Below are 16500 nucleotides of genomic sequence, written 5' to 3'. Positions count from 1 at the left end.
AAATTTGACAACAGAAGGCTGACATAAGAAGTTGTACACGCTATGGAGATCTTTAAAATATAGAAGGAGCAAATAGAGGGAAAAAAATCCTTAGTTCCTCTACTCATACCTAACCCATATTAATTTTTTATTTCCTCTGATCTTCTTTTCCCTATTTCAGTTTGTATGTTGGAAACACAATTAGAAGGACAGGTGTAGATAACTTTGTATGCTGCATTTTATATCTAACATGTCAAACATTTTAGGTATCATGTTAGGTAATTTCTGCAAAAATTTTTATTGACCAATATAATAATACATCAAGCAAATATTCCAGAGTTTACTTAACAATGGACATTTAAGGAACTCTAAGTCAGACATTACTTACTTCGGGTGCTAACTGCTTCAAGGGGCAGTCAGTGGGCTAAAGAATATTAGTTAAAAAAAAGTTTAGAAAATATTAAAGCTGATTGACTTACGTCCGAACTTTATGCCGACCAATGATGAAGGAAACCTTCCGGCTCCAGGGGTTCACAAAGCTGGACCAGCTGGAATCCAGTATGACGTAATCTCCATTTTGAGTACAGAATCTAATGGGTGAGTGTTCAAAGGGAGGGTGGCCTGCATACTTCAAGACTACATGAAATGAAAAGACAAAAGTGACTTTAGAGACACTGATCACAAGTGCTCTTTTCAAGTTGTTCATCTGTCAATTTTTTCAAGTGTTGAAATAGAGAACAATTGCTTTAGGGTCTCAACCTGTTGCCGATCTAGTTAAAGGCCACTGGCCCAAGAGAAATGAAGTGAAAAGTTGGACGAAGCAGTGGTTAGACTCCCCCTGCAGAGGAGCAGGTCCTACCTTTCTGGTGCATGGTGACCATCAGAGGCCGGTCTTCGGGGTGCAGGCATGCTAACACAGAGGTTCCGGTCAGATCCTGAGGGAGGTAGCCCAGCAAAGGCACTGCTCTGAACCGAGGACACAACAAAGGCAGCAGGTTACACTCACCGAGTAACTTACACTTCACACACTTTTAAAAAAGCTTCTCAGCTGGGGTGCAGTTCAGTGGTAGAGTGCTTGCCCCGCAGGAGAGGCCTTGGGTTTCATCCCCAGTTTTGAGAAGCAAAACCCAACAACCACAAAGCCACCAACGATGTCCCTGAAAACACTTCTTTACTAAGTTCTAAATAGGAAAAAAAAAAACTTATGCAAAATATGTTCATGAAACGATTTATAAAAACAACAACATAAGTGGCTGCACTGAGGGGAAATGGTCTTATGATCCAGTAAATGTTGGTGTCAACAGAGAAGCTGCATCACAAACACACACAGAATGAGCCAGAAGACAGACCTGGTAAGACCAGGCATCTGTTTCCAGCAAGTTCTTCAGAAAGAGTCTGATGCCCATTATGTTGCCATTAAAAAAAAAAAAAAAATCATAACATAGATGCTGATAATTTTAAATGAATAAAGCAGGTTACAAATTTATACAGTGTTGTTATAATTTAGATCTTGAATGTCTCCAAAAGCCCACATTAAAGGCTTGGCCCCTGGCCCATGCACATGCTGAGACCTTTAGTGTGGAGGGTCTAGTGGAAGGAAGTCAGGTTACTGGGGACCCTGGCCCCTTGCGCTTTCTCTTTCTGCTTCCTGGCCACAGCTTTGCTCCACCCCATGCTCCTGCAGGGATGTTCTGCCTGGCCACAGATGCAAAGGCAATGAAGCCAACCAGCCATGGACTGAAGCTTGTGAAACTGTGAGCCAAATAAAACTTTCCTCCTTACAAGTTGATTATCTCGAATATTTTGTCACAGTAACAGAGAGCTGATTAACATAGCATGCTTAAGAATACTTAAACACAAAAGATGATATGAAGTAGACACAGAAACACTTTTAGGACACTTAACACATTCATGGGAAAACTGTTAGGATAAGAGTAAAACTGCCCTAGAAAAAGCTGACTTCATGACCATTTTCTGTGTATAGAAATCCAAAAACATTTTCTAATGCAATAAATTTAAGCTATTTACAGAATTAGCCTTCGATTTTCTAACTTTACACAGAATATATTATACAAAGTATTTCATTAATTACTGTTTGGTTTCAGGGTAACTATAATTAAATAAACCCATTTTCAAATGTTAAGCTTTTTAAAAATCAAAATTAATACCTATCATTATTATGCCCAAGTTTTTGTCATTTTTACTTTACACTATGTGTGGAACAGCATGGATTCCCAGATTTTCAGATTTCTTTAATAATTAAAATTCAAAAATAAATGTGAGGGAAAAATGGCAGTTACAAATATAATATCAATCTTTAATATTTCCAAATAAAAATATTGAAAATCAGTGATAAGCAATTATTACATCTACCATTACTATTCTTTAAATAATAAAAACTATCTAAACACCCTCCTCAAAGAAAGAAGGAATGACTTAAATTCAAAATAAAGAAAAATTCTTTAAATAAATTATCTTAAAAAAAAAAGCTTTTCCCCCACTTCATAAACTGATTTGAGGAACACTTGTCCACTGGGAATGCCTGGGATTAGAGAGACCAGTGTCCAGTTTGAGTGTCCAACATCATGGGTATTACTGGTAAACTGGCTCCCAGGTTCACTGTGTGCTTCTGTGAAGAAGGACTTACCGGCCACCTAAAGCATCATGAAATCTAATATGGTCTCTTATAAATCACTTTTAGAAATACATCAAGTGTTTATGTTAAAAATCAGACAACACAAATAAATTCCAACCTAACTAACAACAATCTTGCAGGCAAAGGGATGGACTGCAGTTTCACAATGTAGAAGAGCATGCAAACCTGATGTAAACTTTTTCTCATATTTAATACATTTTCAGGAACAAATTTCTTATAGGTTTAAAAAATTCTTACCTTTCATCTATTTCAAGAAACACACACCCTGGGGTGTGTGTTGTGGTAAAAATTCTTTTATCCACTGGGATTCGAGGAGCTAGGAGAAAACAGAAAGACCCATTTAAAGGCAATGGCTAATTAAATCCACTTAACTACTGCTTAACATATTAAAAAGGAACTAACATCACTATATGAAATAGTGGAAATCTCCCTTAGGGCCCAGGCCTTCCAGCAGCCAAAGATACAGACAAATGATAAGAATTTTCATTAACTACATCTTAATCAAACCAAGTGTGACATTCACTAAGGATAACTTGAAGAAAAATTCTGTGCCCACTCAATAGCCTGCTTTCATCACAAATAATCTAGTGGTTAAAGCAGAAGTAAATAAAAAGTTTAGTGCTAGTTAAGTGGTTGCAGACAACTCAACAACAAAAGTATCTGAAATTTACTTAGTATATGGACGGTCTTTGCATAATAAAATCGGTACTGTCGGGCTGGGGTGTGGCTCAGTGGTAGAGCACTCACCTAGCACATTCGAGGCCCTGGGTTTGATCTTCAAATAAAGGTATTGTGTCCAACTACAACTTACTAAATAAATATTTTTTAAAAAATCAGTATTGTCAGTTTTGCTCCAACATGTGATTTAAAAAACAAAGAGATGATATCCTAGGGAACAATCTGAGCATCTACAGCACCACATGTGCTCCGGTGCGATTTCTTTTGCAAGAAACCTTACATGGAGGCAGAAGTTGAAACCACTGAAGACACTAAAACATGCACCACTCCATCATCATCCTGCTAGCCGGGTTCTTCCTGCGTTGCCTGCCAAGCGAACTGCAGTGTTTCGTATCTCTTAAGCATGATGGGGCTGGAGTTGTGGCTCAGTGGCAGAGCACTTGCCTATATGCATGAGGCACTAAGTTCGATCCCTGGCACCACATAAAAATAAACAAGTAAAATGAAGGTATTGTGTCCATCTACAACTAAAAAAATTTTTTTAAAAAAAGCATGAATGTGTAAAATAAGCTTTTATTTTTATTAGAATCCTGTCTTATTTTTCATGTGTGAATAAGTTTTGGGCTGACCCTACTGTCACCACAGCTCTGCAGGTTTGTGAGTTCGTGCAGGCGAGCATGCTACATCAGAATGGCAGTGACGGCCACAGCACCCAGAGCTGCCTGAGCACTGGCACGTGAGTTTAGAAACATGGCTCTGCTTGCTCAAGTTTCAAAACAGTTTTTTAAAAACATGCATTCCAGGGGCTGGGGGTACAGCTCAGTTGGTAGAGTGCTTGTCCCGCAAGTACAAGGCCCTGGATTCAATCCCCAGCAACCCCCCACCAAAAAAAACAACAACAAGAACAACAACAAAAACATACATTCACTCCTATGGCCTCTCTATGCATCAGTTTCAGGGCTCAAATTCCACACAGAATCAAAAAGCCCTACGGAATGGGCCACCAGCAGAGAAGGGACTAGAGGACCATGGATCTGTCTGAAGTCCCAGGCTAAGATGGTGAGGCCAGGCTGTCAGTGAAGATGGCTGCTCCGGAAGTCAAGGTCAGTAAAAGTTGACCAGCATGCTCAGAGTCTAGGAGCCCAACTCCTAAAAACAAGCATCTTTCTGCCCTAGGGCTGCAGTGAACAGGCTTCGCTGTGTTCCTATCTGATTGCTGGCGTTTCTGCATCTCATCTAAAGGCAGGTCCTCCTGACTTACCTTCATAACCAGAGTGAATCTTCTCAACCAGCGTTAGACAGCAAGGTTCTGATTCTGGTTGGGTAGAGCTATGTACATGAACCAAATAGGGGATGATCCGGAACGGGGAGTAATGCTTCTCGTGCTCTCTGCCTCCACCTCCACTGAAGAGATGGAAGGTGGTTAGTGCTGGCCCTGGTGCCCTCTGGGAATGGCCCCATGGGGAATTCCCAGACAAACACGATCAAATCTAAGATTGTTTAAACAGCTTGTTTTCCAGAGCAGGGCAAGATTAGTTTGAAATTTCAATATCCAGGCAATACTACCCGTCCATTGTTCATTGAATATGGAGAACTGCTTATATCACCATGAGTGTAATAGCAGAACAGACATTGCATGATTTTCTCCTGACCTCTGTGCCCCAAATGCCCAAGCTGACTCTTCTGCTTCTGACGTAAGGAAGCCTATCTTATGGTCTACCTCAAGTGCCACCAAACAGAGAACTGGTTCTCTGTGGTCATGTCCCAAAGCCAACTCTCAGTTGTCCCTTGCCATTTCCTCTTCCCAAGAACTAATTTAGTCTCATAGCTTCAGCTGGACAGTCGGGTACTCTAGTCCTTCAAGATGCCTGCCTGAGGAAGAAAGGAGAAGTCGGGTCTGAAATCCAGCCCCTGCCCCAGCCCTGGCCCTGAGCATGTGCCTCCTCCTGATTCTCACGAAGATCTGGGTTAGGGTGGTGTCTGGCTCTGAGTGACCAGTACGAGGATTTCACCCCAGCTGCCCAGGGGACATTTTCACTAGGATGTGCCACCATCCCTTAAGAGTCCATATGACCGAGGTCCGACTCCCACACTCTACTGTGCTAACCACACCTCTCTCCACACCATCCCGGTCCTGACACTAATCCCCAGCCGGTCTCAGTGCTGCCAGACATGCGCCCAGCACACACTCCCCACTGGCTCTCCCCTCTCTTCCCTGTTCCTAGGACCCCTCCTCCTCCTCCTCCTGCCCTGCAGCAGGTAGCCACACAGGGGTTCCTGGATTCCCTCCTACTCTTCCTCCGTTCCACAATGGGCTTCCCAGGCTCCTCAGCCCAAGGGTTCTCATGCCACTGACGTGCTGATGACCTAGGACCCACCTCTGGGCTGGACACTTCCCTTGAACTAGACTCATGTCTCAGCTCAGATCTCAAACTTAACTTGCCTTCCTGCCTCTCTCCAGGAAGCTGCTTCTCCTACAACTTCCTCCACCTCAGTAAGTAACTCCAGCTGAAAAACCCTGCTGTCATCCTTGCCCCCTTTTCACCTCACACCCCAAATTGAATCCTTTCGTAAATCCTGGTGATAATCCCACCCGAAGGCTGCTGCGCACTGCCTGCTGGCCTGGCACTACGGACAGGCAGCCTTCCACCACTCTCCCTGCCTCTACCCCTTCACAGTACTGCCAACACAGCACCCCACACAACCCTTGGTAATGTAAATTATGCTTCCTTTCAAAAACCCAAAGCTGTCTGGCTCTGTGCACTGAAATTCCTGGAGCAGTGAAAACCCTGTAGCAGCCATGCCTACTACCCAGAGCCAGTCTCCAGAGCTTTCATGCCACTTCCCACAGGAACTGGGGATTCCCAGGGAAATGACTGACTGCAACTCTGGGACATCACATGCCTGAAAGAATGGAGGTCACTGAAAACCTCACGGGCACCCTCTCAAGGGCACAGGAACCACCCTGGAGGGTTTCCTACTGCTGAAATGGGCAATTTGAGCATCACAAAGATGAACGGGAACAAACATTCTGAAAAAACCTCTGAGGAAATAACACGATAGCTGAGATTCGCTTCAAAATAACTTGGGGAAGAGGAGCAGAGGAATTGGTGATAGTACACTCACTGGTCACGGGTTAAGGTTATCAAAGTTGGATGATTACATATTGATTCTCTACTTTTCTGTTATGTTAGAAAACTCCCAAACTAAAAGGTTTTTGAAACAAGTGATGACCCTGAACAAAATAAATCTATTCAAAAGCTGCTCCCCGCATCTTGGTCCTTCCTTGGCCACAGCCAGGCAGTTTCCCTGCTGCCCACCCCCTGCCAAGGCGGTGCCAGGCTGTACCCTCTGCCAGGAGCAGCTTCCTCAGACACTTCCCGGCCCTCCATTCTTGTATGGCTCACTACCTCACCTCCTCCAGTCTCTGGCTGCAATCAGGCTTCTTAAAAGGAGAGTTCCTTGATTACTCTTGCCACCGTCTGGGTATGGCTTGTCACCGCCAAAGTGCTAATTGCCAGTGCAAGGTACTGAGAGGTAGCAGGGCTTCAAGGGGTTTAGGGTCATGGGACCATCCCCAGGAAGGGTCGGTGTCGTTCCTGTGGGAGTGGGCAGTTTCAGTAAGAGTGGGTTGATCTGCCATCTGGTTCCCTGGCCCCTTCTCTTTGCACATGCCAGCCTGCCTGCATCATGAGGCCCTTACCAGAGGCCCAGCAGATGCTGGTGCCACGCTCTGGACTTCAGAACTTGGGCCCAAATAAACCTTTCTCCTTTATAAATTTTCCAGCCTCAGGTACTCTAAATAGCAACAGAAAATGGACCAAGGAAGCCTGAAATACAAGGGCAATCTCTTCACTTCCCAGAACTCCCTTCTGCTGAGTTAGTCTCTACAAAGAATTTATTGCCAGGGGACACACACATTTACATGTTATTGGTCCCCACTACAGAACTCAAGTACACAAGAACTCAAGTACACACGGGCAAGCGTTTTGACCCCAGTACTATAATCATGCCTGCTCAGAAGTTGAACCTAAACACAGTCATTAAGCTGATGAACCCACAGGGTATTTCCTGGGGGCCTGGGCTGTTGGTGGGCAGCAGCATAGGCCTCCCTGCTTGCCCTTCCTTGGCTCACCCCTCCTTGCATTTAGATCCTACCAGTGCAGGCCCCCAAATCCATGAGTGATATCATTAACCAATTACATGGGTTTCTCTCTAACTATCTACGGCAGTTATAGCTTTAATCACGATGCCATCTTAAAATATTTTCCCTTTTTATTATGAAAGTAAACTCTGTAAGAAATAAACTACCATTAATATTATGGTCTATTTTCTTCTAGTTCACCATCTCTGGATCTTTTAAATCCTTCTCACAAGTATAAATACCTTGCTTTCTTAAAGCTATTTAAGTGGGGTATAGTGGTGCAGCAGAGACTTGGGAGGCTGAGACAGAAGAATTGTTAAGTTTGAGGCCAGCCTCTGCAACTTAGTGAGCTCCTATCTCAAAATAAAAAATAAAAAGGGTTGAGGATGTATCAATGGTAGAGTGTCCCTAGGTTCAATCCCTAGCCCCATGGGGGAGGGGGATGGAGAAAAAACTTCAAAAATTTAAAAATTCAAGTATAGCTGAGTAGGGAAAAAAATTTTTAAATGTGACTAAAAGATAAAAAGCAGACCAAAAAGTGCACTAAATAATGGTCATTTCAAAACGTGTGGCTGGGGTTGTGGCTCAGCGGAGGAGCGCTCACCTAGCAGGTGTGAGGCTCTGGGTTCGATCCTCAGCACCACATAAGAATAAATAAATAAATATAATAAAGGTACTATGTCCAACTACAACTAAAAAATAAATGTTTAAAAAACAAAAAATGTTTTTCCTACCCACTGACCCCCACATGCCACTGGGGTAGATAGTTAGCTTTCTGACTTTGCCCACTGCACTACTGTCTTCTTTATTCCCGAGCATGTCTCTTTTTAATACAAATGCAAATTCCTCATGGCAACCACATCTATTTTTTTTTTTAATCTACAACAGAATCTGGCTGAATACAAACCAGAGCATCAGGTGCATTCTGGCCTCCCCAGCCTGTCCACTTACCGGATCCTGCAGAAGAAGGGCTTCACTGGAGCACATTCGTACTGTGATGCTAGAAACAGAGATAAAGCGTCAGTTTCTCGTCCCAAGGGCCACACTCCTCATACGAGCAGTCTCCCATTACTGCCAGCCAACAACTGAGGATTATTTTTAAAAAGAGATGAGCTTTTGACTGACAGGACTCTCTTCCCTGGGCTGAAGGGCCTTGTATTATCCCAGCAACCCTCTGGCAGACAAGTGGGGGCAACTGACTTAGTGATTGCTGCATGCCTGCCCACATTCGCTACTTCAAATGCCACCACAGTCGTCCTTTGACACCATTATTTTGGTGGTAATAGTCTGGATAGTTCTCAATACTTGGAAATTTAGAACAGTTTTAGCATTTAGCTCTATGAAATATACATTTCTTTGACTTTTTCCCCTTCACTTTAAATTCTTTCCTTGGAAAAGTTTCTGAAAGTTGTGTTCTAGGTTAAATGATGTGTTCATTTTACAACTCTCAGATACTCTTTTTAAAAAAATACATATTTTTTTAGTTGTAGATGGACACAATACCTTTATTTTATTTATTTATTTTTATGTGGGGCTGTGGATTGAACTCAGTGCCTCACAAACGCTAGGCAAGTGTTCTACCACTGAGCTACAATCCCAGCGCCATCTCATGTATTCTGAAATGAATTTCTAGAGACTATACGGATTTACAGTGTCACTAATGCTTTCTCTCAATAATACTCTCTCATGATCTTCATGCCAACAGTTTGTGTCAATTTAGTGACTACTAACTTACAAGGTGACAATTTAGAAATAAATTTGCTTATCTTAGGGTCAAATGAGGGGGTTGAACCTTTACCCAAATGTTTGCTACTTGTATTTCCTCTGGTATTTTTGGGCATTTGTGCACTGCAGTAAAACATGGAAAGCTTTGAGAAGTTAAAAAACAAAACCAACAATATAAAACAACTGATGGTAGCATAAATGGTGACAACCCTAAAGAACCAAAATACTGAATCAGGCTGATCTCTGCTTCCACGGAGAGGACTGTAGGATAATAGGGGATCAGCCTCTGCTGTGATGTGAACTTGCTCACCAATCACACACTGCACGAGGCTCCTGAACCCAACTGTGTTCACCTCAAGTCCCAGAACCCTGGGAGCCAGAATATGCAATCTCAGTGGGCAAAGCCCATGAAGCATTAGACACCCAGGCTACAAGTGTGAATTCTTGTTTCTGAAGTATGTTCGCAGTAAATAGCAATCAGATCCTTCTGAGAGGTATACAGAACCAGTTTTAAGAAGAAACATGTTCTGATGCAAGACCAAAGGCTGCCCACAGCTGGCTACATCACTTCCTATTTTCTGAAGGCGGTAACATAGGCCCATCCAGTTGTAGGGCTCAGCAACTGCTCTAAGTATGAGCTTGAATCCTTGAGATTCACAGGAAGAAATATAATGTGCATCAGATCATGAAGGCACAAGTCAATTTGAGGTGCCAAAGACAAAAATTGCAGGAGACACTGTTTTTACATGGAAGGAGCGTGTCTCAATCAACAAAGATGATCAGGCTGAAGGACAGGACAGGGACCACACGTCAGTGCTGAAGGGAAAATGTGCAGGAGCTAGAGAATACTCTGGTGTGTCTGTCCTGTTCCTAGGCTGGACCCCAGCATCTAGAATTGTCCCTGGTCCACAGTGACTGCTGAATAGATGTTTATGAAAAAAATGACTAATAAGGGGAAACAAACAAACATGGATATTTAAAGATGAAAATGTGTATTTAGGAATGAGGAAGAGAAAGGCAATCAATGCTTTTGAAAGATGCAAAAAGGAGAAATGATGGAGCTAGGAGGCAAGACTGCTAGCCATGTTTTCTAGAGCTTATGAAGAAATATTCAAAAAAGATGGCAGAGGGGCTGAGGCTGTGGCTCAGCGGTAGAGCACTCGCCTAGCATGTGCAAGGCCCTGAGTTCGATCCTCAGCACCACATAAAAATAAAATAAAAGCATAGTGTCCAACTTAAAAAAAAAAAAAATGGCAGAAAGGTGACAACTAGAAAAAGAAGCAAGGCCTTTCCTCATTGGGCCAAGAACTGGATTTTAAAAACTCAGAAAAGATATATATTAACCTGGCAAAGATGAAATAGTTCTGTTTCACAACAGTGCAAATATACTTCACATTACTGGTCTATACACTTAAAAATGATTTAAGAAGGCAAATTTAATGCTATAGTTTTTTTTTTTTTTTTTTCTATTTTCTTTTTGGTACTGGGGATTGAACCTTGAACCCAGGGACACTTAGCCACTGAACCACATCCCCAGCCCTTTTTTTAAAAAAAAAAATTTTATTTAGAGACAGGGTCTTGCTAAGTAACTTAGCGTCTAAGTTGCTAAAGCTGGCGTTTAACTCACCTGTGTCAGCCTCTCAAGCAGCTAGAATTACAGGCATACACCATCACACCTAGCTGCTATACATTTTTTAATCACAATTTTTAAAATTTAATTTTTTTTAATAATTAAAGGGTTTGGAATCAGACAGTAAGCTCTTCGAGACACTTCACAAAGAATATGAAATAAATATTATAAAGAGTGATTTAAAATAAAGGAATTATTTAAAGATCACACAGGATTGAATGTCACAAGGAAAACTGACTACACATCCCTGGTTCAGATAGACAAGCATTTCAAAAAAGAAAGTGATGAGATTCATAAACTTTTAGGAGGAAGCAAGAAAAACTGGAAAAGGGAGCTATCAGTTTTATCTCTAAAGTAAAACTTATTATATAAGGAAATCATGAAATCAACATAGAGGAAAAACATTTAATTTTATTAAAGGAAACAGGTTTTGTAGCAACTAAACTGTTGTATAGTATGCTGGTAATCAAATCATATTTTAATATATAATTTATGAAACTAACTTGACTAAATGAAAACCAACTTCTTTGGGTCTTTGTGTTATTAGAAACATTTAAAATGCTGTTTCAGCTTGTAATCTCAGTGGCTCAGGAGGCTGAGATAAGAGGATCGCAAGTTCAAAGCCAGCCTCAGCAAAAAGCAAAGCGCTAGACAACTCAGTGTAGACCCTGTTTCTAAAGAAAACAGGGCTGGCGATGTGCTCAGTGGTTGAGTGTCCCCGAGTTCAATTCCCGATGCATGCCCCACCCCCCAAAAGCTGTTTCATCATATTTTGACATTTTAAGAAAAGAAATAAGACAAACTATATAGTTCACATATTCTAAGTAATGCATTAATTTCTGCACTATTTTTGTAAAAATGAAACTGATCTTGGGGCATGATACACATCCCAACATTGGTCCCATTACCTCTTTGGGTCCAGCTCCTCCAGAAAGGAAGCTGAGCTCGGGCGGTGTGTGTGTAGAACACCCTCACGTCTTGAGGGGCAAGCAGGTCAACAAAGTGAGAGGACTTCAAGAAATCTTTCTTGCAATTCAGGATCAAAGCAGCCTGCTCAGATATGTGCACTAACCTTCCAGAAAGAAACGAAAACACGGCCACAAAGGTATCCTATGAGAAACCATTTAAGACAAACGCAAATGTTACGATACTTATGGGAAATACCCCCAGAAAGGCAAGTTTCTTCTAGATTTCTACTATAATCAATAACCTAAAACATATACAAATCCTGAAAAGGCAAGAAAATTCCAAAAATAGTTTCTTTCAGCATTCCTCTTAGAAAATATCACAAAATCTGCAATTCACCTGCTGAAGGTTTGATTTCTATGCCAAAAAATATACTGGCTCCTTCTACACAGACTCAAAATACATGTGGCACAAAAGCTTCCGAGTCCTTCTTCAGAAACCGTGCCTCACACCCAGGGAATCTGCTGCCTTCCCAGCAAGTTCTGTGCCTCCCCCAGGAAGTATCCCTGAAGATGCCTCACCCAGCACCACTGCTCTGATTATCCATTAGACACAAATAGGATTTGTTTATGATCAGCCACCATTTGTAGTATCATGTTTTCCTCTTTAGCTTTATTTTAAAGATCTTAGAGGGAAAATGTTTTCTTAAACTTTTTTTTTAAAAGCTTCACATATCCTGCTACAGTATTGTGCACATACTAGTTGGTAAAATAAGCTCTATTACAAAAAAGTAGATTTTTAATATTTTTATATGAGCTTATTTTACAATGTTACAAAATAGTTGTTACAAGTATGTTGAAGTCTAAATGTAAAATTAAGTCATCACTCTATCAACAAAATGTGAGGCCTATTTCCCTGTCAACTAGACAAAAAAAAAATTATCTTCCAAAATTTCACAAAAAATGAGAGCATCTCAACTCATCTGTTCTATAAAACCCAATGGTAATAACCTAAAGTAGTTATTGAACCTAAGAATGATACAAATAGAAATTAATAATCTGGAGATGAGAATAAAATGTAGGAAGTTACTCTGCGGCATTATTATTTTTCCTTTTTTAAAAAGCGTTCTCTCTGTATGACTTTTTTCATTGGTTCTTTGTAGTCTATAGGATTCATTTTGACATAATTATAAAAACCTGGAATATAATTTGTTCTAATTCATTCCTTAGTACTTCCCCTTTCCCCTCCACTCTTCCCTCCCCTTTACTGATCTGTTATTTGTATAGGGTTTTTTTGTACTGGGGATTGAACTCAGGAGCACTTGACCACTGGGCTACATCCCCAGCCCTTTTTTGTATTGTATTTAGAGACAGTCTCACTGAGTTGCTTAGGGCCTCACCATTGCTGAGGCTGGCTTTGAACTTGCCATCCTCCCGCCTCAGTCTCCTAAGTTGTTGGTATTACAGGCGTGTGCCACCGCATCTGTTTTTTTTTTTTTTCTTAAGTTAGTGTCTTATGGATGCACATGATGGTGGTATGTTCATATTTGTACCTAGGAAAGTGAGGTCAGATTCATTCCACTGTCTTTCCCTACCCCTTCCCCTTCACTTCATTCCCCTTTGTCTACTCCACTGATTTCTTCTATTCTCCTTTTTTTAACACCCCTCACCCTTATTTTGGATTAGCTTCCATTTTTCCTCTTAAGAAAATTCAGGTATGCTAAGGGGATAGAAGCAGCTGGTGAACAAATGAAACTATTGCCCAGTACACAACACACTGCTTCGGTTTTTGGATGTTCTCTGGCAAGAGAAGCTACACATGCCTTTTGAGCAGTTTCTCCTCTGTTTACCTCAAACTGTGGTTCCTGAAAATTTTAAAAATATACAACTACAGAAGCTCCTTAGGAGAAGTCACCCAGGTTGACATGGGAACATTCATAAATTCTTACTGTGTTCTTAGAAGTGTGTTCAGAAGCAACAGTGGCCAGCTCCTTCAGACTGTACACAGTCACTTCCCTCTCAGGTGCTCCGTTTAAATTGTGAATCTGGAAAAATTCACTGTTTGCTAAGAAACACAGGGAAATAAACAGTCCAGTGACAATGGTATCTTCAGGAAATCACATTTAGCATTACTAAGCAGGCTTATTAGGAAAAGAACACCTTAAGAGCATTTCCCTCAAATCAAGTCACTTTCTGCTTATATCTAAACTACTGACAATTATGCAAACTTACAATTATGAATTTTATGACTCTGCCTGTTCTAGGTCATAAGAAGCAAGATACATTTAATATACTAAAACAAGTTAAAAAAGCTTCAGACACAGGCAATTTTTATGGTGGGAACATTACTTCAGCATTCTGAAGCTACAGGTTATAGATGAAGCACAGAGTTTTGGGCTGAAGAGAATATGATTGTATGAAATCCCCTGAGGAGAAAAATCAGAAAGAAAAAGGAAAAGGTGTTTAAAATTGTTCGTTTTTAATTTGGCAAATTCTTAGCGTATCATGACTGCATTTTCAAAGCATAGGTAGGACGGGAAAGGGTAAATTGTATTTAGTCAAATGTGTTTTCTCATGTGACCCCCCACAGGAGACAATGTTTAAAAAGTTAGTTTTCAAAATGTACTTATCCTAAATTCTCTCTTGCAACAGATCAGCAAAGTATTGCATAACTACTAAACTGTTAGCCAAATAAGTTCTCCTGGTCTTTCAAATTTGAAAAATTAAGACACTAATGAAATCAGTCTTAGATGTGCTCAAGACATCTTACACAGAAAGCTAAGACTCCTGTTCACCGCCAAGGTGCACCTGCGCCTGCACTTCGTCTGCAGCTGTTTACCTTGCACACTGCGCACGCAGCGAAGGGCATAGTTGAGGGCGTCTAGGGTGCTTGGTTTACTGCGTCTCTCCGCTGGAAAGTATTTTTTCATTTCTTGGACAACCATTAGAAGTTCTTCTGAAACTCTGTTTCGATCTTGTTCCCTGGAAGATAAAAAATGAGAAATAGAGGCTGGGGTTGTGGCTCAGCGGTAGAGCGTTCGCCTAGCACGTGTGAGGCCCTGGGCTCGATCCTCAGCACCACATAAAAATAAAGATGTCGTGTCCAACTACAATTAAAAAAAATAGATACTAAAAAAATGAGAAGTAACAATGTTGCACATGCAGGGACAACAAATTACTTTGCAGGGTCACTGTGCACATCGACTCTTTCATTTGTTTATGCTTTTTTTCTTTTTTCCTTTTCCTTTTGGCACTGGGGATTGAACCCAGGCGCGCTTCGCCCTGGAGCACATACCCAGTCCTCTCTGACACAGGGTCTGAGTTTTCAGGGTTAGCCTCAAACTCGCCATCCTGCCTCAACCTCCCGAGATGCTGGGATTGCGGGCAAAGAGACAGAAGACGTCACTCTCCACTCCTATTTCCCACCTGGCCGACCTCAGGGGACCTCTCGGCCACTCTGTCGCTCCGCTGTGCTCTAGTCACCGTCTGCGGCATCCCAGATCCCTTCGCCCTGATCTCTCCCCGCACTTTCTCCCGGGGTTAAGAACTCAAGATCCAAAGGGCCCGAGTCCTGCTCTCCCACTCCCTGCTCCAGAGGGACAGCAGACGGCCAGGGTGCGCACGGGCGGGGCGTCACCTGTGGCCGCTCTCGGCGCGCGTTCCCTGCCGCCGGCCCCCGGGGCCCCGCGTCCCTCCGCGCCCCGCGTCCCTGGACTCGCGAGCGTCGCCGCGGGGCGCTCCCAGGCCTTCACGGGGGTCCATGGCGCGCCGAAAGCCCTCGGCCGGCCGCCGGCTTCTCACTCTGCAGTCGGCGGCAGAGAAGGACCTCCCATCGTGGTCCCCGCCACCGCGCTGCAGGAAGACCAGTCACCACAGCCCGCCACCTCCGGTCGCGCTCATCTCAGGGGCACTTTCCTCCTCGGCATTTCACAGAAGTTCGCGCTTCTCCCTCGCGGAGGTCCAGCCCCGGGGAGAACACGAGGTGACCAGCGGCGCGAGCAGCTCGAGCCCCTGCGCGGCCCTCTGCCGGGTCCTCGCCGCCACCACCGTCCCCCCGGGCCGTGCTGGAAGCCGGCGTGCACCCAGAAAGCCCGCCGGCCGAGGGGCGGCTCCACGGCGCAACGTTCCGGGGCGCGGGGGCCGAGCGCTCGCCGCCACCGCGGCCCCGCCAGCCCTGCCCGCCCGCAGCGTGCGGTCTCGAGGCCCGCCGCGTGCCGGGCTACTGTCTCGCCGCGCCCCTCGCGCGCCACGGGACCGGACCCCGCCCCCTCAGCGCGCGATTGGCCGCGGCGGCCGGGTGCGCGGGTCCCCATTGGCCCGGGGGCGGAGCCCGAGCTGGGACGTCTGGGTTATATAACCGCAGGGGGTGGGCGGGGCGAAGCCCTAGAGCACGTTACATAACACGTCGGTTAAGGGCAGCGCTCGGCCAATCCTGGCGGGCCGGCGGTGAGCGGGGGTGGAGTGGCCCCGAAGAAGGCCAGGGCCAGCTTGCGGGAGTCGCACGCCGGGCTCCCTGGGGGCGGGGCCGGTGGCAGCTGGCACGGCATTGATAGGGTACTGGAGCTGCCAGTCGCTAGGGGGCGGGACCAGGAGGGGTAGGCGGGTCCGGCGCCGCCTCCGCCCTAGCTGCAGGCGGGGGCGAGGGTCCTGAGTGGCGCTCGCGGGTAGACAGGTGACTTTAACTGCGGGAAGGGAGTCCGGGAGGTCTTGGGACGGTGCGGTACTCTCCGGTCTTTCCTAATATTGCTTTCCTTCCCGCTAACTCGAGGTTAGTGGGGCGTGC

General features: G+C 43.9%; 1 protein-coding gene across 12 annotated transcripts in view; it reads right to left on the bottom strand.

The window, feature by feature from the left end:
* Positions 1-15890, bottom strand: part of Per3 (period circadian regulator 3) — a 91827-nt gene extending 75937 nt beyond the window's left edge. For all 12 annotated transcript variants that reach the window (XR_013342166.1, XR_003300536.2, XR_013342165.1 and 9 more), the window contains exons 1-9: positions 15355-15890; positions 14557-14699; positions 13667-13782; positions 11721-11922; positions 8409-8457; positions 4575-4717; positions 2873-2951; positions 839-945; positions 459-615 (exon numbers count right to left, since the gene is read on the bottom strand). Coding sequence is in view for 6 of the 12 variants with exons in the window: in XM_077791314.1 (XP_077647440.1) it covers positions 459-615; positions 839-945; positions 2873-2951; positions 4575-4717; positions 8409-8457; positions 11721-11922; positions 13667-13782; positions 14557-14699; positions 15355-15479 (1121 nt within the window). In the remaining 6 variants the exon portion in view is untranslated. The remainder of the gene's footprint in view (positions 1-458; positions 616-838; positions 946-2872; positions 2952-4574; positions 4718-8408; positions 8458-11720; positions 11923-13666; positions 13783-14556; positions 14700-15354) is intronic.
* Between the last annotated feature and the right edge of the window lie 610 nt (positions 15891-16500).

This window comes from Urocitellus parryii, chromosome 11 (assembly GCF_045843805.1).
Source record: "Urocitellus parryii isolate mUroPar1 chromosome 11, mUroPar1.hap1, whole genome shotgun sequence".
Classification (NCBI taxonomy): Eukaryota; Metazoa; Chordata; class Mammalia; order Rodentia; family Sciuridae; genus Urocitellus; species Urocitellus parryii.
Note: the sequence above shows the minus strand (reverse complement) of the source record. Positions and strands in the feature narration are given on the sequence as shown.